The sequence below is a fragment of the Xenopus laevis genome, chromosome 1S, assembly GCF_017654675.1.
Source record: "Xenopus laevis strain J_2021 chromosome 1S, Xenopus_laevis_v10.1, whole genome shotgun sequence".
NCBI lineage: Eukaryota > Metazoa > Chordata > Amphibia > Anura > Pipidae > Xenopus > Xenopus laevis.
In genome coordinates, this window is record NC_054372.1 from 12,667,286 (window position 1) to 12,685,244 (window position 17,959).

The following is a 17,959-nucleotide window of genomic DNA, read 5'->3' on the forward strand; positions in this document are numbered from 1 at the left end:
ACTTGAAGGAACTTTCATTCTATAAATACGTCGGTATGACAGAATAGAATTGTTTCTAAACCGGTCAATTTTCACTGGGTGAAATGAGTGCGGCCCGAACCCATATTTGCTGGTGATTCAAGCTGTCGGCATATAATAGGATAAATACATGTACAGCTGAAGATGGAACAGAGAAAATACTGCCAGTGATCTGGTATCAGGTATCTCTAAAATGAGAAGAAATCAGTCGCAGCTCAGGTACGGATAAGAGGGGAAAGAAAAGGATATTTTAGTGTGTTCCGTTGATTGTTTGAGCGGACGGAGCCTCTCTGGATGTGAATTCTATTTCCCGGCCCTAAATGATGCATTTGTTATAGCCATAATAATAAGAATGCAGTTTATCACACTTTTCCTATAAATTTGATGCTCAAATAAATGATTATAAATGGATGTATATGTTGTGTTATCATCCTTAGGGAGTAAGCATGTTGGTGGGGCAGAAGTGCCCTAAAAGCCGTTTCACTAAAAAATTCTGGCTGTCTTAAAGGGATAGTTCACCTTTAAATGAACTTTTAATAGGATGTAGACCAGTGATCCCCAACCAGTAGTTCGTGAGTAACATGTTGCTCTCCAACCCCTTGGATGTTGCTCTCAGTGACTCCAAAGCAGGGGCTTATTTTTGAATTCCAGGCAAGTTTTAATTTCATAAAAACTAAGTATAGAGCCAAGTAGAGCCTCCTGTAGGCTGTCAGTTCACATAGTGGCCACCAAATAGCCAATCACAGCCCTTATTTGGCACCCAAGGGACTTTTTCATGCTTGTGTTGCTCCCCAACTATTTTTAAATTTGAATGTGGCTTACGAGTAAAAAAGGTTGGGGACCCCTGATGTAGAGAATGATATTCAGAAACAATTTGGTTTGTTTTTTAATTTTTTGTGTTTTTTGAGTTAATAAGCTTTTTATTCTGCAGCTCTTCAATTTTCAGTGCCAGTAATCTGCTCGGTAGGATCCAGATTCCCCCAGCAACCATGCATTGATTTGAATAAGAGACTGGAATATGAATAAGAGAAGCCTGAATAGAAAGATGAGTAATTAAACATAGCAATAACAATACATTTGTAAGCTTACAGAGCATTTGTTTTTAGATGGGGTCAGCGACCCCCCGTTTGAAAGCTGGGAAGAGTCAGAATAAGAAGGCAAATAATTTTAAAACTATTAAAAGGAAAGGCCATTTGAAAGGTTGCTTAGAATTAGCAATTCTATAACATAATACAAGTTAACTTAAAGGTGAACCACCCCTTTAACATCCTTTTACCATATTACAGTATCCTCTATCTCTGTGTATGTACTAGGAGGGGTGCCTTGCTCAAATGGTTACCTTGCAACTGACTTGTTTGGGGTTGAGCAAGGCAACAGAGGGACACAAAGTGATCCCCAACCAAGGGCTCTTAAGCCGCATGTTGCTCACCAACCCATGGATGTTTCTCCCTGCAGCCTCAAAGAAGGTGCTTATTTTTTTCAATTCCAGGCTTGGAAGTTTTGGTTGTGGCTCATGGGACCCCTGCATTAGAGTATTGTATTGGTCCATCCCTTAAAAGACAACTAATCCCTAAGAATTAATATGGGAAAAAATGTCATATTTTATATAGTGAACTTATTGCACGAGGCTAAAGTTTGAGCTTGTCAGTAGCAGCAATGATCCAGGACTTCAAACTTGTCACAGGGGGTCACCATCTTGGAAAGTGTCTGTGACACTCACATGCTCAGTGGGCTCTGATTGGCTGTTGAGAAGCTAAGCTTAGGGCTCGTCACTAATTATCCAGCAGAAAATGAGCTTCCCCTGTAATATATGCTGATGCTACAGGTTTGCTGATTATTAAATTCTGATGCTAATTGCACTGGTTTCTGTGCTGCCATGTAGTAATTATCTGTATTAATTACTAATCAGCCTTATATTGTGACATTTCTATTCTATGTGTACTGTATATTGTGAGTGGGTCCCTAAGCTCAGTAAGTGACAGCAGCACAGAGCATGTGCAGTGAATCAGCAGAAAAGAAGATGGGGAGCTACTGGGGCATCTTTGGAGACACAGATCTTTACTGCTAAAGGGCTGTGGTTGCCTTGGGCTGGTACAGAAGCACAAAACATCATGTACAACATTTCTAGCCTACTTTATTAGTTAGGCTTTAGTTCTCCTTTAATACTCCCCTTCCCCCTAGTATTGTTAATGACAATAATTAGAGAAATGTTCAACTTCTTACATTGCCTGCTGTGGCCCACGATGAACCCATGGCAGAGACACAACTGCTTCTCTTAGCATTGGGTTATATTATCGCCCTTCATTTATGTTGCATTTGCGTCTGTTAAATTTAGCCGCGCCGAAATGCATATTTAATAATAACCGCAGTAATAACGAGTATTTATTAACATTTACATGAAAGCCCTGAGAATGGAGCCATTTGGTTCCTGGGTGTAATTTGACTCAGACGAGCAATTACCGTCCTTACATTGCCCATTCGTTTACTAAAAATGAAATAATCACTCATTATGATTGCGTTTGTGTAACCGTAACCTTCGCTCGCTGGTCTCTCTGTCTCTCTGCGCGTTCTGTAAATGATTTTATTTATAACTTGTCAATTTGGATGCAGACGGCAGTGCAAAGCCTGTGGGTTCAACAGGCCAAAGCCATTCTAATCACTATCATTCTGTCCTCTTATCTCCTGATCTTGTGCCACAATGATGAGCTTCCCTGCAGGGCCTGTGATTATTGGCTTATACATTCCTCAGTTTAAATTCATTAATTATGCAAATTCCCCAAAGTTTCTGCTTGAGCTAATTTTGTACTTGAACTTGAATTTCAAGTTTTTTGGATTGCAAATAAAAATGGGCAGGAGGAGAACTATTTATATGAGCACAACACTTAGGGGCAGATTTATTAAGGAATTAGAATTTTTAAGATTTATCATACTCTGGCCCTTTAAGAATTCAAATTCGACTGTTCGCCACCTAAAATCTGCAGAATTCACGTATAAGTCAATGGGAGAAGTCCAGTGACAAATTTGGAGATGTTTGTAGCTTTTCTGACATTAAAGACTTTTCAAAGGAATGACAGAGCAGAGTTTATCTGCTGTGTATCCTGTGCTTGAATGGCTGCCCCCATGGCTACACAGCACCTTGTTTATATAAACTATAGTAGTACTTATCTGTTATCTACTGTGTATCCTGTGCTTGAATGGTTGCCCCCATGGCTACACAGCAGATTGTTTATATAAACTATAGTAGTACTTATCTGTTATCTACTGTGTATCCTGTGCTTGAATGGCTGCCCCCATGGCTACACAGCAGCTTGTTTATATAAACTATAGTAGTACTTATCTGTTATCTACTGTGTATCCTGTGCTTGAATGGCTGCCCCCATGGCTACACAGCAGCTTGTTTATATAAACTATAGTAGTACTTATCTGTTATCTACTGTGTATCCTGTGCTTGAATGGCTGCCCCCATGGCTACACAGCAGCTTGTTTATATAAACTATAGTAGTACTTATCTGTTATCTACTGTGTATCCTGTGCTTGAATGGCTGCCCCCATGGCTACACAGCAGCTTGTTTATATAAACTATAGTAGTACTTATCTGTTATCTACTGTGTATCCTGTGCTTGAATGGCTGCCCCCATGGCTACACAGCAGCTTGTTTATATAAACTATAGTAGTACTTATCTGTTATCTACTGTGTATCCTGTGCTTGAATGGCTGCCCCCATGGCTACACAGCAGCTTGTTTATATAAACTATAGTAGTACTTATCTGTTATCTACTGTGTATCCTGTGCTTGAATGGCTGCCCCCATGGCTACACAGCAGCTTGTTTATATAAACTATAGTAGTACTTATCTGTTATCTACTGTGTATCCTGTGCTTGAATGGCTGCCCCCATGGCTACACAGCAGCTTGTTTATATAAACTATAGTAGTACTTATCTGTTATCTACTGTGTATCCTGTGCTTGAATGGCTGTCCCCATGGCTACACATCAGCTTGTTTATATCAAATATAGTAGTACTTATCTGTTATCTACTGTGTATCCTTTGCTTGAATGGCTGCCCCCATGGCTAGACTGCAGCTTGTTTATATAAACTATAGTAGTACTCATCTGTTATCTACTGTGTATCCTGTGCTTGAATGGCTGTCCCCATGGCTACACAGCAGCTTATTTATATAAACTATAGTAGTACTTATCTGTTATCTACTGTGTATCCTGTGCTTGAATGGCTGCCCCATAGCTACACAGCAGCTTGTTTATATAAACTATAGTAGTACTTATCTGTTATCTACTGTGAATCCTGTGCTTGAATGGCTGCCCCCATTGCTACACAGCAGCTTGTTTATATAAACTACAGTAGAGTTTCAGTGCAATCTTTACAATATATTTCCATTACTTTAATACTTTCATTTTTTTGGTGTTACTGTTCCTTTAAAAATGGACATTTCAGTATTGTAGGGGCTGGGGAGGGGGACCGTACAGCAGACCCCACAATCCAAAACCCCTGCAGCTGGGTCAGCTGTTTGGTAGTTACAACCCTGGCTACATTTCTGATGATTTAACTGGCGAAGTTTGTTACGGCTGGTGAGGAGGGGCCACGTAGCAGCCCTCTTTTTGTACCTTGGGCCCCCTGTTTGGTAGTTACGATCCTGGCTGAAGTTTTGCTTTTTTTAGCTGAAATTTTGTCTATTGATTTACTCACTCACACACAAAAATAGGTTTGGTGTTTTCACCTGCTCTTTCCACCCATGTCCTTGGTTCTATCTTAAGTCTGCCGCCGCTAAATCTTGTTTATCCGGAACTCAAACTGGACAAAGACTTCATTATATTGTCATCACCTCCCTAATGCTTTTTGTCATTAAATTGCCCTTCCTTCCAGCCAATGGCAGAGCTTAGACAGATTCGCACATCATTAGGCGGGCGACTTTGACAGCACTTAGTGCAGTTTATTGAAGTTTTGCATGATTTTATTGTGCCAGATTGGGTTGCTCACTGCTTGAATAGGATTTATGACATATCCAATGGGACGGATGAAATTCTTATACAATCAAAATCATTATTTTATCCATCATAGCCAAATAAGTCAGCGAGTTAATTATTGATCGTTTTCACTTTAAGGGTAGGACTACATGGAAGTTTCTGGCGCGATCCGACGCGCTACTACAAAACGTCTGTGACAAAAATAAGGTAAGTGAATGCATTGTCGCATGGTGTTGCCGCGTTGATCCGACGCGACTCTACTGTCACGATGGATCAACACTGCAACACAACTGTTGGATGCAGATGCTGCATGCTGCATCTGCATCCAACAGTTGTATTGCGTCGGATCAACGCTGCAACACCATGCGACACTGCATTCACTTACCTTATTTTTGTTGCATTCGAGTTGTCGCAGGCGTTTTGTCACAGCACGTCAGATTGCGCTGAAAACATCCATGTAGTCCTACCCTTAGGGATTTTATATCCCTGGCCCCCAAAAGAAAGCAGTTTTCCTGTAAGCAGCATTAGAGTATGTAGTTATGGGTTTCTATTTGCACTTGTTTCCACTCAGTCTTAAAGGAGAACTAAACCCCTACGTGATAAGTCCCCACTGCCCCCCCTCCCTGCCTCGCTCCTGATAAGTGTTACCCCAAAATTGTGTCCCCTGCCGATGCTTCGTCAATTACCATCACTTCCAGCACAGCACGCAGTTGTAACATACCGGAAAACTGCTCCAACTTCGCATGCACCGATTCGCTGCCCACTTTATGAGGATTACCGAAGATGGTGCCCGTGAGCTTTCTTTAATTAAAAAAATATGTACAGTTTTTATAAGAAACCTGACTGTATGCAGTGAAATTCTCCCTTCATTTACTGCTGTGGATAGGAATTGTCAGATGGTCCCTAACTGCTGAGCAGGGAAATAATAATACTTATGAACAGCAGGGGGAGCCCCCGCCTTACTTCCCAGCCATGCAGAACTCAAGCAGCTTTGTTTATCACGATTCCTAAGCAGCCCAGACCACACTGAGCATGTGCACAGTCTTGGTCTTGCAAAGATGTTTTAGGGCTCTTACTCATGAGCGTTTTTACCTGCGCTCCCCTGCGTTCTGTTTTTCGGCGTTCAGCCGCAGGGGAGCGCAGGAATAGACGCATTTCATTATTTCAAATGGGGCTGTATTCACACAGGCGCATGTAGGCGCCGAACGCAGGTTGAGATGCAACATGCTGCATTTTTCCTGCGTTCGGCGCCTACACGCGCCTGTGTGAGTACAGCCCCATTTGAAATAATGAAATGCGTCTATTCCTGCGCTCCCCTGCGGCTGAACGCCGAAAAACGGAACGCAGGGGAGCGCAGGTAAAAACGCTCATGAGTAAGAGCCCTAACAAAGTTACAAGATGGTGACCCCCTGTAGCCAACTTTGAAAGCATAAATCATTTGTTTGATTAGGCTTGTGGTGCAGTAAGTTCATGTTTATATTTAGTATACAAAATACAGCATTTCTAGCCTTATTCTATTTAAGACTTTACATGCCCTTTAAGTCTACTAAATATAATTGTCTTGTCCCAGGTTAATATTTTATCCCTTGGCCTCTTTCTATTCAGTGTATTGGCTTTTGTTGGCATTTGTGTTTTTTTTCTTTGACCAACAAATGGCTTGCTAGGCAAATAGCCCCTGTGCAATATCAGGTCAGTTAATAGTGATAATGAATCACTGGACTCAATTACAGTGGAACGATTTCTACACAGTGACACGGAGGCTGTGGGATAAGTGAATGTAGCAATTAACAAAAAGTCATTTCTCATAAGGAACTGGGACAGTGCAGGTTCTCTACATTACGTTTTTTGCTTTTCAAAATTTGTTTGGAATAATGTCCCTTTAAATATTTAACGCGCATTAAAAGATAGAAAAGTGAAATCAGATCATACATCCTCTTCTTTCCCTAGTGATTAAATGGGGGGGTTTGTTTGAAAGAAATAACAACTACATTTTAACCCGGAACTGTTGTGCTTTTGGAAATAGTAAGAGGGACAAAAAGATTTGCCACACGGAGAACGGTGGCATTTTTCATCGTGCCCATTTTGTGGCCACACCCACTAATCCATGGGACAACCAAGCTTTAAAACTGAATGAAACAAACCTTCACATTGTGTAAGAAGCCATGACAGATGTATAACCCTGCCCACCAACTGAGTCTTTGACTTCATGGGTTATAATATGAGACACAAGTGCTGCCCATGTCAGACACCTGCATCACATGACTGTGTACTCATTTACATCAGAACCCATTCATTATTTACATCAGAACCCATTCATTATTTACATCAGAAACCTTTCATTATTTAGATCAGAATTTGGTTATTATTTAGATCAGAACCCCTTCATTATTTAGATCAGAACCCCTTTATTATTTAGATCAGAACTCCTTCATTATTTAGATCAGAACACGTTCATTATTTAGATCGGAACCCCTTCATTATTTAGATCCAAACCCCTTCTTTATTTAGATCAGAACCCCTTCATTATTTAGATCAGAACCCCTTCATTATTTTGATCAGAACCCAATGATTATTTAGATCAGAATTCGTTCATTATTTAGATCAGAACCCGTTCATTATTTAGATCAGAACCCCTTCATCATTTAGATCAGAACCCCTTCATTATTTAGATCAGAACCTCTTCATCATTTAGATCAGAACCCCTTCATTATTTAGATCAGAACCCAATGATTATTTAGATCAGAACCGCTCATTATTTAGATCAGAACCAGTTCATTATTTAGATCAAAATCCCTTCATTATTTAGATCAGAACCCTTTGTTATTTAGATCAGAACCCCTTCATTATTTAGATCAGAACCCCTTCTTTATTTAGATCAGAACCCCTTCATTATTTAGATCAGAACCCCTTCATTATTTAGATCAGAACCCCTTCATTATTTAGATCAGAACCCCTTCATCATTTAGATCAGAACCCCTTCATTATTTAGATCAGAACTTGTTCATTATTTAGATCAGAACCCCTTCATTATTTAGATCAGAACCCTTTCATTATTTCGATCAGAACCATTAGATCAGGACTCATGGACAGATTTGTGTTCTTTAAATATGGGTTTACCCAGGAATGCTAATTCTAACTATAGTCAGCAAGATCCCATATACATTTCCAGAAACACTTACCAACATTGCAAACATTTCAATATAACACATCTACATTATGCCTGTCTGAGTCTAGATGTAGGCAGTCATGTGACATGAAAATAATCGCCTGCAGTAATTAAAAAGGGAGGGCATTCTGATGAACTGCATAATATATTTATGCGGGAAATCCTGTAAAAATCAAATAATTCTTCTCTCCATGTGGATAAACATGAGCAACCTTTTTTCTTGCTAGTGGCATCATATATATGTATATTCATACTTCATTCATACAGAGGCCATGGGACCTTTAAGACCGAAGCGATATCTCAGAATGTGTCCTCATCTTAAAAAGACACTGCCGTCAAAATATACCAAATTTTTTTACTTTACCCTTTTGAATATGATCAGATACATTTCTTGCTATGCTCTTAGGATGCTGATCTCCTCACTAAACAAAGGCATCTAATTAATTATGCTAAAAATAGTGTACTAAAAGACAGCTCAGTGGGTCCCAGGCAAATAAACCAGAGACAAAGCCATAACATTTAAAAACTCTGGATTTAATGACTAAACCTTTAGAAGATTGTGAAAGTTGTTGGCAAATTATACTGCACTAGAGCTTTAACCATTCTGCCCAACTCTAATCAAGTCACATCTGTATTAAACATTCTACTCATGTTATTTGAATTTGCTTCTGGTTCTATTATACTTGTTAGAGGGTTAATTCTACTGTTGGAGCCAACTTGGGACCTTCCAGGAGCCAATACGTCTCCTTCAGGGTCTTAAAGAAGCCCTTTAAGCATCATAGACTTCTGGTGCCTACAGCATCCCCAAGCCAGAGATTACACATGACTTCTAGGTCACATAATGATCTCACATGAACTTTTAGATCTAATGGCCAATACAGGACATTGCAACTAGTAGCTGCTTTGAGTATGATTTCATCTCCTTGAAGATAAAAATAATCTATTGGGAATCTCTTATGGGAACTAAATGATTCTCTTCGTCAAGAAACATCAATTACAGTCTGATTCAGGGCAGTTATTAACCAAAACTTTTACAAAAAAAGCCACAGCAGACAATAGCCCTTGTGAAGATTTTGTTTGGGATGCACATACATGTTAATGGCACCTTCATGAAATAGAAACTCAAATAAAATGCTATCCATGTTCTAGGGCAGTGGGTTCCCAACCTTTTCTTTTTTTTTTAACCTGTGAGACACCTTTAAAAAGGAGCTATTGCGAAAATGAAAATGTAATAGAAGCTTCCTCATACTGAAGTAGTAAGAAACTAAAACTCTAAATACAATCAATTAAATCAAGTTTATCTTCACTATTCCAGCATCTGTTTCTCTTCATTCTGTCTTCATGCAGCAGTTGGGTGTCAGATATTCATTGACAGTTAGATCCAATATATCTTATAGGGGGGCTCCTTTCCTAACAGATGTATTAGAGCTCACTCAAATAACTGATTCCAGTACAAACAAAATGTAACAAAATAACTGCCTTTTGCACAAATCCTGCATGTAGAGAGACATGATGGGGAGATTAGTCGCCCGGGGAAGAAGCAAATGTCCCGAAATAGCAGAGTGTGCCCTTACCCTTAATACTGGAGCCCAGGGTAAATACCCCCTCTCTGCCGTACCCCATTCTGGCCCTGTATTTTTTTAGCAAACAAAGGAATGGCACTTCTTAGGAGAATCTCCTCAGTTCATGAATATTTAATGCTATTTCTCATGTTGCACAGCCACAAGCTGTTCCATTCCAGTGCCCTTGGCGTCTCTCTCACAATGTTTCATTGTCTCTTCCCACTGAGATACTACAATCCTTCATACTGAAATGTCCCTCTCTCCAATGTTTCTCATGTACAACACCGGGCAAAGGAAAAGCTTACTGTAAACATCAGCAAGTCACTATAAATGAATAATTACCCGGCACTGCTCTGTACAGAAGGTGAAAATAATCCAGACTGGTTTGGTCTGGTTTTTGGCTGTAAAGAGAAACAGGACTTGTGTTTAGTGATCCTCTAACAAAATCTCTGAAAAACACAATCATAAACATGTTTTATCTCTTAAAGGCCTGTCAAAATGTGAAAATAATGTAAAATATGTAATAAATACTTTGAATAAAGTATTTATAGTTTTTTAAAAATGTTTACTTTTTTTTAATCGAATATAAAAAAAATGTGATCGAATAAAATTGTAGGAGGGAAAAATAACAAAAAATTCAATTGAATAAAATCATGAAACTCGAACTTGAAATATTCTAAAAACTTGCACTGAAAACACGCTTCAAGTTTGCAGCAGCTGCCATTAACTTTTACATGAACTTGGCTGCTTTTACATATTTTACATTTGAATTTTTCAAATTTTTTGAGCTTAAATAAATATCATACATTCACGTTTTTTTAAAAGCATTATTTGAATTTAGGAGTTTTAGTGCAAAAAATTGGAATTTGAAAGATGATAAATCAACCCCTTGGGTTATTTACTAAACTCCGAATGCAAAATTTGCAAAAAATTTGTGATTTATATAAAATCTGACTTTTAAAAAATCACAAATTTTCTGGAAATTATTAAACCCAGAGGATGGAAAAGTGCAAATCAGAAAATCCGGCATCTCAGACCTGTCGAGGTTGCATATACAGTAAGTCAATCCCAATGATTTTTTTGATGTGCACTGGGTTTCGTGCAATACCCCGAAATTTTCAGAGTTTTCAGGTGAAAAATCATGAAAATCGAATGAAAAATCAAAAACAATCGTGAAAATCTTATTTTTCCCGCAAAGCAAATTTTTCGGGAAAATGTAATGAAAAAAAAAGCATAAAAAACCCGAGCGGATTTGATCGGAGTTTGTAGCAGAAAATATTGAGATACATTCAGACTTTGATAAATAATCCCCCTGGCGTTGTATCCATTATGTGCCTGCTGTTTATATATATATATATATATATATATATATATATATATATATATATATATATATAAAATATATAGTGAATAAAGTACCCCCTATTATCAATTATAAGGATATTATAAGTTACCGAGGAGTTTCATGACCAAATAAAAACATGAGGCCGAAGGTTGAGTGTTTTTATACAGGTCATGGAACTCCGAGGTAACTTCTAATATCCTCATATTTTGCAATAGGGGGTACTTTATTTATTATAATACACAAATTTCAGTGAGTCATGTGACAGAAATGACATCAGAACTCACCGTTTAGAACTGATGACATCAGAACTCACCGTTTATAAGGATATAATTTATAAGATATTCATGGCTTTTGTGTATTATATATATATATTTGTTTATTTTCACAAATTTCACATTTTCACATCCTTCCACTGTTATCTGGGTACAACGTGGCTGCTTTGGGGCACTTATCCTTGGCCAAATATTATAGGTAACCACTAGGATCCATGTAGATATTTGATATTTTTTGTGCAATCAATAATGTTAGACTTTTCCAGAGTGAGAATAACTATGATACCACCTACTTATTCTTCTTATCTTTTTTTCTTCCTGTATATTTTGGGCTGTTTATCACTTGGTCGTGTTTGCCATGTTCCTGGTGATATAATCGTGTTTATCCAACACTAACCAAAAATCTTTTTTCAGTGATCTGCACAGTGCACTTGAAAGCATGCTTTCTAACAAATTGTCTCCTACTACATGTATGGGATCCATTATCCGGAGACCCGTTATCCAGAAAACTCCAAATTACAGGAAGGCGTCTCCCATATACTTGTTAAAGGGGGTTACCCCGAAACGTTGCATGCTGCAAACCTTTTAATAAATCAGCAAGGGTTTACCCTGCTAGCAGTACCTGTGTGCCAGTGAATTTTCTTCTGACGCGTCTCCCATATACCCCATTTCAATCAAATCATTACATTTTTTTTTAAAAAAATGATTACCTTTATCTCTTTATCTATGTAATAATAAAACAGTAGCTTGTACTTGATCCCAACTAAGATATAATTAATCGCCTTTGAATGGCTGCCCCCATTGCTACACAGCAGCTTATTTATATAAACTATAGTAGTACTTATCTGTTATCTACTGTGTATCCTGTGCTTGAATGGCTGCTCCATGGCTACACAGCAGCTTGTTTATATAAACTATAGTAGTACTTATCTGTTATCTACTGTGTATCCTGTGCTTGAATGGCTGCCCCCATGGCTACACAGCAGCTTGTTTATATAAACTATAGTAGTACTTATCTGTTATCTACTGTGTATCCTGTGCTTGAATGGCTGCCCCCATTGCTACACAGCAGCTTATTTATATAAACAATAGTAGTACTTATCTGTTATCTACTGTGTATCCTGTGCTTGAATGGCTGCTCCATGGCTACACAGCAGCTTATTTATATAAACTATAGTAGTACTTATCTGTTATCTACTGTGTATCCTGTGCTTGAATGGCTGCCCCCATGGCTACACAGCAGCTTGTTTATATAAACTATAGTAGTACTTATCTGTTATCTACTGTGTATCCTGTGCTTGAATGGCTGCCCCCATGGCTACACAACAGCTTGTTTATATAAACTATAGTAGTACTTATCTGTTATCTACTTTGTATCCTGTGCTTGAATGGCTGTCCCCATGGTTACACAGCAGCTTATTTATATAAACTATAGTAGTACTTATCTGTTATCTACTGTGTATCCTGTGCTTGAATGGCTGCCCCCATGGCTACACAGCAGCTTGTTTATATAAACTATAGTAGTACTTATCTGTTGTCTACTGTGTATCCTGTGCTTAAATGGCTGCCCCCATGGCTACACAGCAGCTTGTTTATATAAACTATAGTAGTACTTATCTGTTATCTACTTTGTATCCTGTGCTTGAATGGCTGCCCCCATGGCTACACAGCAGCTTGTTTATATAAACTATAGTAGTACTTATCTGTTATCTACTGTGTATCCTGTGCTTGAATGGCTGCCCCCATGGCTACACAGCAGCTTGTTTATATAAACTATAGTAGTACTTATCTGGTATCTACTGTGTATCCTGTGCTTGAATGGCTGCCCCCATGGCTACACAACAGCTTGTTTATATAAACTATAGTAGTACTTATCTGTTATCTACTTTGTATCCTGTGCTTGAATGGCTGTCCCCATGGTTACACAGCAGCTTGTTTATATAAACTATAGTAGTACTTATCTGTTATCTACTGTGTATCCTGTGCTTGAATGGCTGCCCCCATGGCTACACAGCAGCTTGTTTATATAAACTATAGTAGTACTTATCTGTTATCTACTGTGTATCCTGTGCTTAAATGGCTGCCCCCATGGCTACGCAGCAGCTTGTTTATATAAACTATAGTAGTACTTATCTGTTATCTACTGTGTATCCTGTGCTTGAATGGCTGCCCCCATGGCTACACAGCAGCTTGTTTATATAAACTATAGTAGTACTTATCTGTTATCTAGTGTGTATCCTGTGCTTGAATGGCTGCCCCCATGGCTACACAGCAGCTTGTTTATATAAATTATAGTAGTACTTATCTGTTATCTACTGTGTATCCTGTGCTTGAATGGCTGCCCCCATGGCTACACAGCAGCTTGTTTATATAAACTATAGTAGTACTTATCTGTTATCTACTGTGTATCCTGTGCTTGAATGGCTGCCCCCATGGCTACACAGCAGCTTGTTTATATAAACTATAGTAGTACTTATCTGTTATCTAGTGTGTATCCTGTGCTTGAATGGCTGCCCCCATGGCTACACAGCAGCTTGTTTATATAAATTATAGTAGTACTTATCTGTTATCTACTGTGTATCCTGTGCTTGAATGGCTGCCCCCATGGCTACACAGCAGCTTGTTTATATAAACTATAGTAGTACTTATCTGTTATCTACTGTGTATCCTGTGCTTGAATGGCTGCCCCATGGCTACACAGCAGCTTGTTTATATAAACTATAGTAGTACTTATCTGTTATCTACTTTGTATCCTGTGCTTGAATGGCTGTCCCCATTGCTACACATCAGCTTGTTTATATAAACTATAGTAGTACTTATCTGTTATCTACTGTGTATCCTGTGCTTGAATGGCTGCCCCCATGGCTACACAGCAGCTTATTTATATAAACAATAGTAGTGTTTCTGAAGCAAACACACCCGTTTTACCAGTGCTAGGCAACACTGCATTATATTTTTATTACTTTAAAACACTTTAATTTTTTGATGTTACTGTTCCTTTAAGAGACTGCAAACTAGGGATGCTATGGGTTATCATTTAGTAAGTGCCAAGAGCAGAGGTGGAATTTAAAATTTAGATTTTATTGAAGTGATCCTTTATGACACAAAGCTGATAGCTCCTAATATAAATTTTCTGGCCATGAGAAAATATGCTTGAAACGTTTTCATTTTTTTTTTTTCACAGAAATAGCTCTGAATCCAATTCATTGTACTGATTTTTGGTTTTGTAGGTTCTTGCTTCTGGGTCGCCGTCCTAGATGGGAAAGTGGTTGGAATAGTGGCTGCCCGAGGCAATGAAGAAGCCAATGTGGTGGAGTTACGGCGGATGTCTGTAGACTCCAACTACCGCAGTAAAGGTATTGCCAAGGCTTTGGGTCGCAAGGTTCTTGAGTTTGCCATGCTCAACCATTACTCTTCCATTGTGCTCGGCACAACAGCAGTCAAGATCGCAGCGCACAAGCTATACGAGTCCTTGGGATTCAAGCATGTTGGAGTCGTAGAGCACCACATTGTTCCTGGGATGACACACTCCTTACTGGAGAGGCTATTCTTCCAGCTCCGCTACCACCGCTATTGTCTACAGCTACGAGAAGAGTAAAAAGCAAGTCAGCCTTATTCTTGCAACTCCACATGTTTTATTTTCTTCTAACTTAGTTATATAATGCTTGCAGCTTGTATTCGGGTAAATATCACACTTAACCGGGGTTTTCTTTAGCAGATGAGCTGTTGCAACACAAGTTCATGGTACGATTGCTGGAAGACACGTTACTTTCCATTATGCGACTGGTTAGAGGAGGTCCACTAACCTGATACATTAACTAACTTACAAACCTAGATACTGCTCTGTTGTAAAAAAAAAAAAAAAGTATTTTTCCAATGTAAAATAAGATGGTGATTTTCCGGTTGGGATTAATTCGACTTGAATTTTTATTTTTTAAATCGTGGAGAATGTGCTCTAACTTTATCAATTCATTTGACCTCTTTTGAGGGACAATGTGAAAACCAGTGCTTGGAACAATGCATGAAGGGAAAGTGTTTGCACGTACACGTTGCACCGCCAACGAGGCACTGATCTTGCACTTTCTTGGATGGCATGTGGCCAACATCAACTCTGCCAAAACTGGACCTTGGTGCATCCGGTCACAGTTATTTGCACTGGATGCCGTGCCCTTGTGAAGCCAGCAAGCTATTTTAAACTCTGAGCCTATGTGTATATAGTGTGCATAAAGACCAATCCCAATTTGTCTGGACATGCAGCTTGGGACATGTTTCAAAATATACATCAAAAGTGTTTTTGTCTTTTTGTTTCCGGTTTTGGTATGCTAATGACGTCACAATGGTGTCATTGAAGCACAAAGATGTTAGCTGTCTCTTGGGGGGGATGGAACATGTTTGATATCAACATTTATTTTTTAATGAATAATGTACAGTCCCTACTGATCTACTGTATATAATGTTCAAGCAGTTTTCCTGTAAATCTACCTGCTTTAATAATTTCAAAAACTCCGACGTGTACATGGCAAATAGCAATGCAATGCAGGTTAGGAATGTGTATGTACAGTGCATGCCCAACTGCTATAGCCAATGATTTATTTTCTCTTAAAATATTTGTAAATAATGTAGAATTAGAATTTTGCATGATATCTCTATATATATATGTAGATAACTAGGTACTGGATCTCTATCATATAAAAGTATTTCTGATGTACAATTGAAATTGCATGGCCAGGCCTTGCTTCCCTGCCCTTTAAAGGAGGCCATAGGTTTGTAAATGATCTTTGCATTAACGTAAAACCAAGCTTTTCCTGAAACGATTGTTTAAATGTATGATTTGTCCATCAACTAAAAAGATCATGTCGTCTAGTTGAAGCCAGGAAAACCGTGGGTAGCTGCCTGCTTGGCCCTGCTAATAATTGGGCAATGGATAGACTTCACTGTGACTGATAAAAAATTTCTAACCTGACCGATTTTCGACTGATTGATTTTCGGTCTATGTCGGATGAAAAATTGTTAGATGCATGATCGTTCAGTGCCCACTAACCTCATGATGATTTGCCGGATTTGTCAGATCGCACTAAAATTGGTCGTTAGGGAAAGAATAATCTTAATGTCTATGGACACCTTATCGATGGAAGGATTTAGCCTTAGGGGGTAAAGAATTTGCTTCAGTCCACACCTTTAGCTTTTTATTCAGACCCCAGGAGACTTCCCTGTACCAACTGCTATCAACAAGAGATGGTGGTGCCCAGATTAAAGCTGGCCATACATGAAGAGATCCGCTCATCTGACGACATCGCCAAACGAGCGGATCTTTCACTGATATGCCCACCAACGGCAGGACTATATCGTGGTAATCCGAAAATTCGGCCCTTACATTACAACAAGGAGCAATGGAAAAATTAAACCTTCCCAATCCATATCATGGCCAGATATCGATCGGGAAGACGCGTCAGAAGCCCCCATACATGTGCAAATAAATTGCCGAATCGAAAGGACCGATATTGCCAGTCTGCCCGAGTATGGCCACCTTTAGGGGCCGATTCACTAACTTCGAGTGAAGGATTCGAAGTAAAAATCTTTGAATTTCGAAGTGTTTTTTGGGCTACTTTGACCATCGAATGGGCTACTGCGACCTTCGACTACGACTTTGACTTCGAATCGAAGGATTCGAACTAAAAATCATTTGACTATTCGACTATTCGATAGTCGAAGTACTTTCTCTTTAAGAAAAAACTTCGACCCCCCCTAGTTCGCCATCTAAAAGCTACCGAACTCAATGTTAGCCTATGGGGAAGGTCCCCATAGGCTTGGCTAAGTTTTTTTGATCGAAGGATATTCCTTCGATCGTTGGATTTAAATCCTTCGAATCGAATGATTCGAAGGATTTTATCGTTCCATCGAAGGAATAATCCTTCGATTGTTCGGTCGCACTATTTGCGCTAAAATCCTTCAACTTCGATATTCGAAGTCGAAGGATTTTAATTCCCAGTCGAATATCGAGGGTTAATTAACCCTCGATATTCGACCCTTTGTGAATCGGCCCCTTAGTGTTCTGGCTGATTATGGGGTTCTTAGTTGAAATCTTAAAGTTCCAGCTCCTTGCAACCTTGAGAATGTTACAGAATATTCAGCGTGACTGCCTTAATGGCCTATCAGAGATCCCATTATTTCCAGGACTCGTGAAATAAAAAATCACAATCAAATATAAGCCTGAACTTTCAAGGTTTATAAATCTACAAGATCTTGAAAAATTGAAATTTAGAAATCGGTCTCACCATTCTACAGGGATAACAATGGCGTATAGAAATCTTTGACTTATCATGACAGTGACATCGTCTTTCTACTCGGGTTTGTAAACGTTACAGGGATTGTAGAGATGATTTCTTTCCCTATTTTTTTCACGTAGAATAAAATAATACGCATTTGTACAGATATCGGGGATACGGTTCATAGAAAATGTATTCTAAATAAAAATACTTGCAGGTTAATTCAAAAGTGAGTATCAGCTCTTAAAAATGATCTTCAAATTGGATTCTTAAATGTTTTTGCTTTTGTTTTATGATCAGGGACTATTTACTGGTGGCACACACAAGCACTGTGTGTTTTTACGATGGT

At 38.8% G+C, this 17,959-nt stretch overlaps 1 protein-coding gene across 1 annotated transcript in view; it reads left to right on the forward strand.

The window, feature by feature from the left end:
- nat8l.S (N-acetyltransferase 8 like S homeolog) overlaps positions 1 to 16,983 on the forward strand; it is a 33,624-nt gene extending 16,641 nt beyond the window's left edge. Inside the window, exon 3 of the mRNA XM_018243010.2 lies at positions 14,575 to 16,983. Coding sequence (XP_018098499.1) covers positions 14,575 to 14,942 — 368 coding nt within the window. The 3' untranslated portion in view covers positions 14,943 to 16,983. The remainder of the gene's footprint in view (positions 1 to 14,574) is intronic.
- Positions 16,984 to 17,959: the final 976 nt, after the last annotated feature.